This window comes from Ailuropoda melanoleuca, chromosome 16 (genome assembly GCF_002007445.2).
Source record: "Ailuropoda melanoleuca isolate Jingjing chromosome 16, ASM200744v2, whole genome shotgun sequence".
NCBI lineage: Eukaryota > Metazoa > Chordata > Mammalia > Carnivora > Ursidae > Ailuropoda > Ailuropoda melanoleuca.
The window spans coordinates 65,270,516-65,282,769 of NC_048233.1; the positions used below are offsets into that span (position 1 = coordinate 65,270,516).

The following is a 12,254-nucleotide window of genomic DNA, read 5'->3' on the forward strand; positions in this document are numbered from 1 at the left end:
TAACTGCATTCAACTGGTATAAACATGTAGTTGTCTCAACTGTCAGAAAGTCACAGTGATATGTTGAGATCATTTTTAGACTTTTAAAGAATGTTTTTATTTTTCAAAAATTAAGTCCTCTCTGGTTTAAAATTTAACAGTTGTCAATGGTGATTTGTAATTGTACCTATGTTAGCTGCATAGTACAGAAAATTAAGCCTCAGATTTATTTCATCTTCCCAAATGACTATAGTTTCGTTTTTCTCTTCCACTCATAAATTAGTTCATTATTAATTTTTCATATGTAATGACTCAACCTCCGTTCCTTTGTTTTTGAAGCATTAAAAAATAAAAATTAACATAAGTTGCTTAATTGCAAGTGCAAATGAAGGAAAATTTACTTAATGTCATTCTCAGTGTCATCTGTCGTCCCGTTAGGTCTTAGATCTGTCAGTTTTTAGAAATCAGTTTTGCCTGTTGTGATATAAAATTACTACACTCTTCTATTTCTCGTGGCAGTGCGAATTGGACTAGCTCATTCAGGAAATGCCTCAGCTATAAATCAAGAATCAAGAAAATGTTTATGTTCTAGGGCTTTGTAATTCCACTTCTGAAAATTTATATGAAATAATTGAAAAAACAGTCAACCAAATTAAAACACTAGGGATATGACTGAACTGTGGCAGATGTAGTCTTTAGAATGTTAAGCAGACATTAAAAAAACATTTATAAGGACGAACAACACAAAAGATGCTTATAATATTGAGAGTGAAATATAAAATCCTACTTTTTTTTTACAACTGTCTGAAGTTACATATATATATGTTATATGTGAAAAAGAAGCAAACGCTGAGAGATGAAAACTAATATGTTGGTTGTGAGATTGTTGCCATTGAACAGTTATTTAAAAGCTACCGGGTTGAAATGGCTTCTTCTAATACTGTGTCTTATAAGAAAAAACTCTACAGGCAAAATAAATTTCACTTTATCTGTAGAAAACACTGAAACATTTTGTATAGTAAGGGTGTACAGGAATTCTAGTACTTGAAGAATTTTTAAAGGGAAGTAATTTTTGTAGAGTTTTGATTTGCATCTTTAGTTTTTTAGACTATCTGTGCTCTAACTTGTTCATTTTTTAATTGTATTAGAGAAAATAATGTCAAATCAAGGCACATGAGAGATGAGCGCATAATCTCTACAATTATTTTAAGTGACAAAATCAGCTTGTAACATGGTGTTGGTTATCATGCTGTATTTGTGTTTTTCTTTTCCCAGGCTCTATCAAAGAAAGCAAGAGATGGAAAACTGCTACCTGAGGAATACCAAGGAGGGTCTTTTAGGTAAAATTTAAACTCTTAATTATCGGTAGCATGAAACAGGTATCAGACCTAGGAGTCTGTGTTTCATTTATTTTTTGAAACACTTTTTTTTAATTGAAGTGACCTGTCAGGCCTTGTAGGAACCCATTAGGTTAGCTCTTTAACCCATGCAGGTGTTCTCAGAATGACATCCAGGTTCTGAAACTTCAAAAAAATATATTTATAAATACAATACATTTATAAATCTCAGCTTTTCTACTTGTGATCTCTTATTTTAAGGTACTTTGGAGGAAAATATTAACACTTAGACCCTTTAGTTATCATCAGCTCTATTAAAGTGTCACTTATACACGGTGTAATATACTGAGTACAGCGTGAATGTTTCCAAAAGTGGAGAAACCTGTGTAACCCACCAAAGCAAGATATAGACCATTACCAGCATCCCAGAAGCTTCCCTTTACCCCTTGCTAAGTATCCCCCTTGCCAAGTAATCACTCTTCTGAAAATCATCACTGTGGATGTTTTGCTACCTTTGGTCTTTATATAAATAATATATATTCCTTAGTGTCTGACTTCTTTTACACAATATTAATGTTTGTGAGATTAACCACGTTACTTATTTATCATTGCATGATATAGTATTTTATAGCATATTGTGTAAGTGCGCCAGTATCCCTTTTACTGTTGGGTGTTTGTCGTTGTTTACAGTTTGATGCTATTACAAATGATGGCACCGTGAACATTCTTATTATTAGTGTCTTATGGTGAATATATTTGTTGTATAGACCTGCAAGTGCAGTCCCTGAATTAAAAGCATTAATGGATACTGCCAAACAATTTTCCAAAATGGTTATACAAATTTATACTTCTAGTAACGGGGTATGAGAATTCTCATTGCTTCATATTCTCACCAGCACTTAGTAATGTTAGGCTTTAAATTGTAACATTTCTTGGGGTGTGTAGTGGTACTCTTTGTGGTCAGGGAAATGCAAACTAATGATATTGAATACTGTTTTCATTTATAGCCTTTTGAGATCTGGTAACGTATCAGATAAAGTACCTGTTGATGATGTCTTGTGTCCATTTTTTAAAATGATATGTGGGGATTCTTATTTCCAGATACACAGACGTTATAGGTTACATATTATTTCAGATATCCTTTCCCACTCTGTCCCTTGACTTTGGAACTTTCTTCATGGTGTTTTTAATGAACACAAGTTCCAAATTTTAATGAAATTCTGTTTATTAGTATTTTTTTTTTTTACAGCTGGTACTGTTTGTTTTATATGTGGAATTATTGCCTATCCCAGAATCATGAAGTTATTTTTCTGTGTTATTTTCTAGAAGCTTTATAACTTTTCATATGTAGATCACAGTCCATTTAAAACTGGATTTTATGTGTGGTGTGAAGATAAAGGTCAAGATTCTTTTTTTCCTCCCATGTGGATATTACACTGACCCAGCATCACTGATTGAAAAGCTTACTCCATAGCACTGAGAAAGGGATGGCGTATGTGTTTGGTCTGTTCTGTGTTCTGTCTTCAGTTGGCCTATTTGTCCATCCCTTGCTCGATACCACTAAGCTATAACTTTTGATATCTGGTAAGGAAAGTCTTCTAATTTTGTTCACCTTCGAGATTGTCTTTCCTGGCTCTTTATATTTCCAAATAAATTTCAGAATCAACTTATCACTTTCCATATACAGACACATACATAGAAACCTTTCTGGAGTTTTTTTGTTTTTTTTTTGTTTTTTGTGGGGTTTTTTTTTTCCTTAAGATTTGATTTGTTTGTTTATTTATTTATGGAGGGAGCAAGCAAGCATGAGTCGGGGGAGGGGCAGAGGGAGAAGGGGAGAGAGAATCTCAAGCAGACACTGCACTGAGCACGGACATAGGGCTTGAGGTCCCACGACCCTGATATCGTGACCTGAGCCAAAATCAAGAAACCTTGCTGGAGTTTTGATGGGATTGCATTAAATCTTTTGATCAGTTTGAGGATTCAGTCTTTACAGTATTGAGTCTTCCAGGCAATAAACATGGTATAAACCATTGTTTATGCAGTTCTTTGGTTTCTTTCAGTTCTGTTTTATAATCTTCTATACAGAGGTCATATATTTGTTTCATTAGATGTCTTCCTTAATATTTGGTTTTTGCTACTACTATAAATGGTATTCTAAAATTTCATTTCCAGCTACAGCAACCTATATATATAAAAATGGATTTTTTATATTGACCTTTTTACCTAGTGACTTAGCTAAATTTATTTATGAATCGTACTAGTTTATATGTAGAGTCTTAAATTTTCTGTGTACACAGCCAGTTCATCTGGGAATGATGACTATTTTATTTCTTTTTTCCAGTCCTGCTTATATTTTATTATTGCTTTTTCTTGTCATAATCCACTGCCAAGGACCCCCAGTTCATGCTGAATGAATAATAGATATGCTATTGATATGTGTGTTGTTTTTTGATGCTATTGTAAATGGCATCTTTGTCTTTGTCTTTGGTCATTGAATAATTTGGTATAAGGTTCTGTGTCACAGTTTTATGGTAGAGTAAAAACATATGCTTCCGGGAAAGGGTTCCTTGAGGACATGCCACTTTCAGAGCTTTTTGTTTTTCCCCTAGTATATCCAACTTGGGCATGTTTGGCATCGACGAATTTACTGCGGTGATCAACCCTCCTCAGGCCTGCATTCTGGCTGTTGGGAGATTCCGACCCGTGCTGAAGCTGGAGCAGGACGAAGAGGGCAATGCCAGGCTGCAGCCGCACCAGCTTATAACCGTCACCATGTCCAGTGACAGCCGAGTGGTGGACGATGAATTGGCTACCAGGTTTCTTGAGAATTTTAAAGCAAACCTGGAGAACCCTATCCGACTGGCCTAGTCCTCCAAGATAAGAAGTTGGTCTTTGGCTTAGTTTATTGTATAGCTGTTACCAGAACCTACACTATAGGAAAACAATTAGGTATAGAACGTGAAGTGGGTGAGTTGTTTATTTATTCAAGGTGAAGAGTTTGGCCCGAGTTGTCTTCATTTTCAGTTTGGGTTTAATGGTGTAGAAATAAATAACAAACTGTCACTAATAAAAGAGAACATTTGGTTAGATCCATTTTTAACCTCTGGTGCTGTTCTAAAGTGGAGTTAAACTCAACGTAAATGAAATGTTTGGCTCATTTGAGCATTTTAGACTATTTGTGAATGTATGATAAATTGTAAAATTGAAAAATTGTTAGAACTAATTATGTCGACATTAAAAGTAATTTTCAAAGAGAAGCCCATCAATTTAAGCAGTGGGACCTCACTTTTTATAAGCACTGCTCTAGATGTACTTGAACACTTTAATATGTACAGTTTATTCTGGATAATAGTAAGTAAATAAGGATCACATTGTATTGGGGGTTATGACAACATTATTGAATTTTTTATGTATATAAAGCCATAGGTCTTTGAGTGGTTTCTATCCGTCTTATTTTTCACTTCTCTGACACTGTGAACTTCTAAAGAGGAAGAATTAAAAAGTCAAAAATAAGAGAGAGAGACCAAAAAAATGTGTTTCAGTAATGAACTATAGTTAAAATATCTAAATTTTCTGAAATAAACTGTTCACCTTCATATTAACTTAGAATATGTTAAAATAAATTATGCTATTTCCTACCAAACATTTTAAATTAGTGTTACTTTAAACACAAAATGTTGGGGGTTTTTTAGTGCATTTTAATCAGGTTTGTATTGTGCAATAAAATGTGAGAAAATGTAAAAATTTCTATTGTATTTTAAATGTTAGGACACAGAAGTTTAGCGAAACATTGAAGTAGGTTAGTGATTTGCTTGTAACAGCTTATAAGGAATTCTACAGGAGGAAAGAAAGAATTTAAACTTGATATGACATTAGGGAAATAGAGGATATGGAATGTAAAACTTTGAAAGAGAGAGAAAGGGAAAGCTTATGAAGTAGGCAAGAACTCTCCTTTTTATTCCATCAATAGTATGACATTTTCACTAATTATTGTAAAAGTTAGAAGAGTTTATTTCTCTTTTTTAACAACTTTGCTATAATTGGCACATTAAATATTAGGTGGTAATTTAATTAACCAGTCCCATGAAGGCTTGTGTTCATGTCTGCTGCTGGAAATCACCAGAAAAAAAACCCATGTGGTACAAGGTGTATGGTATGACAGCACACTACTTAGGCCCGAACCAAAGAGCTTCTAAAACAATTAGAGCCCCAGTATATCAGTTGTTAAGAATGTGCTTAACCCAACTACTCAATTTCAACAAGCTGTTTTTCCAACGTAGTCTTCAAAACTTTTGTTATATTAACAGTTACACTGAAAATTATAACCAAATGCTATTTTCAAAATAACTTTTATAAGTTACATTGTTTTCAGTTTTAACTGAAATTGTGTTTATTCCTAAGTTTTTAAAAAGATTTTATCTATTTAGAGAGCATGAGCAGGAAGGGAAGGGCAGAGGGAGACGGGGAGAGAGAATCTTACACTCCGAGCTGAGCACAGAACCTGATGTGGGGCTCTATCTCACGACCCTGAGATCATGACCCGAGCTGAAATCAAGAATCGGACACTTAACCAACTGAGCCACTCAGGCATCCCAGTATTTTTTCCTAATTTTTACATCTGAGGAACAGAGCACAAGATAGCCATAAATAAGCCTTGGCTTGGAGTTCTGTTTTCCGTGGACCATTTGCATCGACGGGAGTACATCTGTTTCCCTACTGGTGGGATGGGCGCTGAGCGCCACAGCAGCCTGCCCTATTGAGTTGTGAGCTGCATAGGAGAAACACCGAGTACATTTAAGACATTTTGATTTTTCATTGGTTGACCTCTCAGCTTTTGGTACAAATGCTCTTTCATTCTGACTAAAGCATTTTCTCAAATATTTATACTGATTATGTAAAGAAATTGCCATATCACTGATTTGAGAAAGAAGTATGGTAAACTTGGTTTGGGTTACTATAGAAAACAAACTGTGTGCTGCACGGGCAGTCTCCCTCCCCCATTTTATTTATTTAGTTTTATTTATTTATAAATATATATATATCTTATTGTGTATCTATAAAATAGATATTTATTTGTAGTACTGATAGTTATCATACTGAGAGAATATAAAAATTAAGTTTTATGTTTGGTCATCTTTTTTCTCATTTAAACGGAAAATGAGTAAAATATCGGGAAGACTTCTAAGGAAAAGGCGACACACATTTCAGTTAACACTTGGGCATGAAAATAAATATCAGTGAAAATTAGAATTTATAAGTCAAATGGCCCTACTTCTCCAATTACAATTTCTAGTTGACATTTACTGGTCGAGTTTGTTCACTATTTTGTGGCATCAGTATACTGCTCGCCCAACTCCTTTGTTTGAAACATTCCAGTCCGTTTAAAAGATTTATACAGACTGGAACAAGTACCTTACATATGGTATCAAATGGAACTGTTATTATTTTTTTCTTTTTGCATTTTGGACTTAATTTCACACTAAATTGTGTAGGCCAGATCTTTGAGCATTGTGTTAAAGCTAGTTTTCTAACCTTTTAATTGAAAGATAGGTGGTGCTGTGAGTTAATGGATTGTAGTTAGAGAAAAATTAAAATGGCATTTAAATCTTCGTGTTCAAGGGAAATGTGTCCTCATTGCACACTGCCTCACGATGGACTTTGTCTCCGGTGACATGAAGAAGTACAAGAACCAAGTATGTTGCAGGTAAGAATTAACCATTAATTTAAATATGACCTGTTTAATGGGAAACTTCTGTTGAGTTTTGAAGAAGGAAGTAACAGTGCAGAATTGCTGTAAGGTTAGTCTGGTCACAATGTGAAAAGCAGGTCAAAACAGGGTGAGGACAGCAAGCAGCAGGAACCATCTGGAAGCTTTTGCATTAATGAGAGCATGAGTTGACTAGATTCTGCACTAGGTCAGGGGACTTTAAAGAAGGGAGAAAATGAAGAATATTGTACATGTCAGTTTGCTGTGGTATATAATGAATATACGGGGCGGGCGTGTATGACATGGCAAGAATGATGTAATTTCCCGGGCCAGAACACAGTCCCCCATGGCCCGTATCACCAGTCTCCAAAAGGTTAGTTATGTACGGCAGATAGTATATCTCCATTTAAACTTTTTATAAATGGAAAAAGCAGCAGTCTTCCAATAAAATAATTTTAAATAGTTTTGTGGACTTTTTTTACATTGTATTTTCTAGTGCTTCCATTGGTTTCAGCAGATGGGGACAGGCGCAGTGTTGGAGGAAAGGTGTGGTTTGTCTAGACTTGTAATATTGAATGAAATTATAAAGCATAGAGATGTGTTTTGAAAAATGATGATTAGCTTCTGTTAGTAGCAGTCTTTTATTTCCTTGATTGTATGTAAAGCTTACTTTCACATTTTATCACTCATCTGAATTTTTCCAACAAGTTCAAGCAGCCTTTTCTTCCTAGGAAAGCGGATACTTTTAAACCTCTAACTTTTACCCTCTACTACATGTGACATATACAACTAAAGGAAACCTGGACTTTTATTAAAAGTTGAGAAAGTATTCACAAAATCATGAATTAGTCATGATTTGCCTTTATTCACACATAAAATAATTTATTTTTTCTGAAAAATTTTTACTAAAGAATTTTTATCAGCAAAAATCGGTCTTTTTTAATTTAATTTAATTTTTTTTAAGATTTTATTTATTTATTTGTCAGAGAGAGAGAAAGCACAGGCAGGGGGAGCAGCAGGCAGAGGAAGAAGCAGGCTCCCAGCAGAGCAGGGAGCCTGATGTGGGACTCAATCCCAGGACCCTGAGATCATGACCTGAGCCAAGGGCAGACACTTAACCAACTGAGCCACCCAGGCGTCCCTTAAAATAAGTCTTTTAAAGAGAACGTCGTTGTGATCAGGTGGAATATTAGTCATAGCACTTTATAAAGCATAGAATATTCTATGAATGTTAAGTTGTTAAATGTTTAATCACATAAATTGCAATTATTGTATACTTCTTTTCGGTGGGTCATCCACAGTCTGTCTGGTAAAGAACGGCATTTGTCAGGGAAGTATAAGATAGCACTTAATAAGTTACTGTCCTCAACGGAACTGCAGGTGTTTAATAAATACTTTGTTGCCCAAGTTTGCACACTTCAATCAAGGACATTTTAGCCTGCTTTCAGCTTTATAAATTACTGTGCTCTTGGTAAAAATTTCATTTCTGTGCCTCAGTATTCTTACCTAGAAAATGAAGAAACAGGAGGGAAAATTAACCATGGTGGTTGCTGATCCTGTTTAATATCTTCTTGATTCTCTAAGGTGGATATATCTGACTTGAACACCATCCTTGAGAGGCAGAGCAGTGCAGCAGACTCGGAGGTGATGTCATTTGGCCAGAGGCACACAGCTCAAGTGCCATAACTGGGATTTGAACCCAGGGCCGTGCAGCACCCAAATTCAAGCTCGCCGCAGTGCATAGGGAGCTTTGCGGGTTGTAGTACTGTGGCTGGGATAGTTGCATATTAACACACAGCACTTTCCACTTGGAGTAACTGCAGGTCCCGCTGCTCCGTCCTAACACGGACAGGTTTGCTACATGAGCGCCCTTAAATCAATACAGTTTTTCCGTTGTAGTTCTCCTGGGGTCTTTCTGGTAATTGCATGCAGAAAGTGCTGAGGGATTTTCATTTTTATACGCACAACTCCTGTTAACCTGAAATGCTGAACTTAAGTATTGCAACTTCTCCCTCAGAATGGAAAGCTTAGAAAAATATAAACTTAAGGAAGTAGGGGCTTAGTTCCTCTGGGGATAAAAGCATGATATATAGAACACTTCACTTTTAATAAATACCTTAGAATCTGGTCCAAGTTCAGAAGCAAAAGTAGTTACCCCATTTTCCCTTTGGAGGCTCCAGACTTGTGTGTTTACACCATCTCGGTCAAGGTCCAATCTCATGCATCGAGCTTATCAGTCAGGGACCACTGGTTGCAGTTCACTGGCAGAGGCCGTTGGGTTGTCGAGGCCAGATCTGTCCACATTCGCTAGGGAAATAGGGAGCAGCCCTCCAGGGCACAGGTGAGCCCCAGCCACTGGTCTGGTACACTGAGGGGGTCAGAGTGCCACAGTGGGTGGGAGGCCTGGAGCACATGGGATCTAAATAGTGAGCAGGCCATTCTGGACGTACGGCAGGGGCAAAGACACTTGCTTGTTCCTTCATGCATCTTCTGAGAAAGCCTAACATCATTCTTGCTGTAAAAGGAGAAATGCTTAAAAGAATTCCCTTTATTGTCTTAGAGCAGGCATTGAAGGGTAAATTTGAAGCTGAGAGACAATGTATTAATACCTGGCACAATAAGCCAAACCAGGAAGGCTGGGAAATAAAATGCGATGTCGTTATTTGAAATTACACCAAATAATAAGACAGCTAAGACAGTCATAGCAGTCTATATGAGACCTGCTTTGTGGATAGAAATCTATCTAAATGAGAGGTAATAGTGAAAATATCATCACTTTGTTTCAATTAAGTTCCCGTTTCCCAGGTAAGACAGTTATTAAAGTGTGAGACAGAAGTAAAATGTGAAATTCAATATTCATTCAGGAGCCGTGAGCATCTCCTGTGCCTCAGCACTGAGGATTTACAGCTAATGGCCCTTACCCTCAAGCAGCTTAAACTCCAGATAAACGATAGGCAATTCAGTCACTTCTCTATTTGAAGTATGTGCATTGGGCCTGGGTTGAGAGGTAGACTTCCTAGAGGAGGGACCATTTGAAGCAGGTTTTTACTGGTTTTAACCCACCTCCCTTTTGTCTCTGACTTCTCTCATTTCAGTAGCCAAATATTTAGCACCTTTTATGCACCTAACAAGCATCAGCAGTCCATTTTGTATGACCTTGACCCAGTACCTGCACACATCCTTCTAGTAACTTTAATTCCAACAGAGCTTGGAAACTTAGTTGGAAGCAAAGCTACTCTGTGGGCGGTTTGTGGGCAGAGAAAGCTTTACACCACTTTACCTGCAAGAAAATGTTCTTGCCAAGGTCATCATGCCTAAAGAAAGTTAGGTTAGTTTAGAAATAAGAGCTCATGCCCTGTCTAGTTGAAATATATTTTAATATTACCTCCATTCCCTTACCTCCTCTCCAGCCTCTGCTTTTTTGAAGATGTATGTGCAAATGCCTTCTGATAATGGGGTCAGTCACTGGCCAGGACAGATTCTTCTTTAGGTATCTTCAGCCTCACTTGTTTCACATCTCAAGGGACCATCTGTTAAATTTATTTTCAGAGAATCATGATCGTCTTTGGGCTTTCCAGCTAACTGAGCAAAACGATAGGAGCAAATGAAAATCAAGTTTAATTTTTACCATTCAGTACCTTTAATGCTAAGTATCAAATTAGTAGGTTCTGAGGCCAACTTATTCGCCCACTAGCACCATGCAGCCCCCTCTCTCCTTCCTCCCAGTTAACTTGATTTCATTGCTTAATACATTATGCAATCTGTGGGCATTTCATTTTTGACCCTAAGTCATCTATTAATTATTGGTAAATTAAGAAGAATGTATTTTATCTCAACCTGTTAATTTAAATGCTAATCAGAACTAAGTTTCCAGGTATTCTCTTATACTTCTAATGCTTTGATATAACTTCAGAAGAATGAAAATATATGTTAAGTTTTATAGATGTATCTGTTCCTGAAAGCAGACTCAAACCCTCCCTTTAAAAATTTCAATTTGGCCATTTTTCAGAAGCCATTATTCCTTTATGCTGAGACTATATGAGCCTATGAATTGGGCAAAGTGGAAACTCAGTATTCATTGGGGGATAAGATAGGCTTTGGTACATGTATCTCCTCATTTCCTGAAGGAATCCTCATGACTTGTGGAAATATTGGAAAGAATAGCTTCCTAAAATGTTTTAAAAATGGACAAACTGATAAATAAAAATATATTAATAAAGCCCAAAGTATTCTTTTACTTGGAAATCCTGTACAGGACTTTCATTTTCCAGGCAGATATTTTAATATGATTTTTCTAGTTATTTACTTAGTTCTCATTAAGTAGATGCTGGCCTTTTTTCTCTTCTTCCAACTACACATATGCTGACCATGAAAATATAATAATATGATTGGAATAGCTAACTTAACGTGTTCCACGCATTCTTCCGAATGTTTTGTAAAGTATTATTAACTCATTAAATCCTCACAACTGCCCGAGATAGGAATCGGTCCTATTAGTACTTCACAGAAGACACATTAGGTAACATGTCTGTGAGCAGACAGCTAGCAAGAAGTGATGGCAGGAGGCAAGGCGGGCAGTCTGGCCCCAGAGCCTTGCAAAAGAATCCTCTTTTTAAAACCTCAATCTGTTAGGAAATTCTGGAGCTGAGCACATGACAAAGACACGAGTTGAGGAAATGCCTCTGTGTTGATATAGTGAAAACAGCTTATTGAACTCAGTAGCGTCTCCTACAGAACATCATACACGAGTCTGGCTAAAGCCACAGTAATCTGACGGTCAGTGGCCTCTAGATTTTTATATTAATGAGTGACGTGTTCCTTTAATCCTCTGATTCATGCAGGGGTGGATTAGTAATTAGTCAAACAGGAAGACACCTCCATGTTCTTATTTACAGGGCAAGTCTTTGAGTGATGACCAGAGTTCTTTAATTTTTCTCTGAGATAACAAGTTACAGAAAAAGAACTTATCATTTAAAAAAAAAACCCGTAATAAATGTATTTGTACTTGAAAGTACGTGTTCTTTCTATGAACATACCAGATAAGATACCAGATACCAGGTAAGTAGAAACGTCTTGAGTTTTCCCCCCGGATTGCCTTGCAAGTGTCTTGGATATGTTTTTTTTCAAGTATTACCACAGCAGCCCTCATTCCTGTGATCACCTGCAAGGCTATTAGTTCAAAATACGGAACACGAGGCTCACATCTTGTAGGATTCCTGACTGATTGG

At 36.5% G+C, this 12,254-nt stretch overlaps 1 protein-coding gene across 1 annotated transcript in view; it reads left to right on the top strand.

Moving 5' to 3' along the window:
• The window catches only part of PDHX (pyruvate dehydrogenase complex component X), a 62,357-nt gene extending 57,395 nt beyond the window's left edge, over positions 1–4,962 (top strand). Inside the window, exons 10-11 of the mRNA XM_002920619.4 lie at positions 1,255–1,319; positions 3,929–4,962. Coding sequence (XP_002920665.1) covers positions 1,255–1,319; positions 3,929–4,187 — 324 coding nt within the window. The 3' untranslated portion in view covers positions 4,188–4,962. The remainder of the gene's footprint in view (positions 1–1,254; positions 1,320–3,928) is intronic.
• Positions 4,963–12,254: the final 7,292 nt, after the last annotated feature.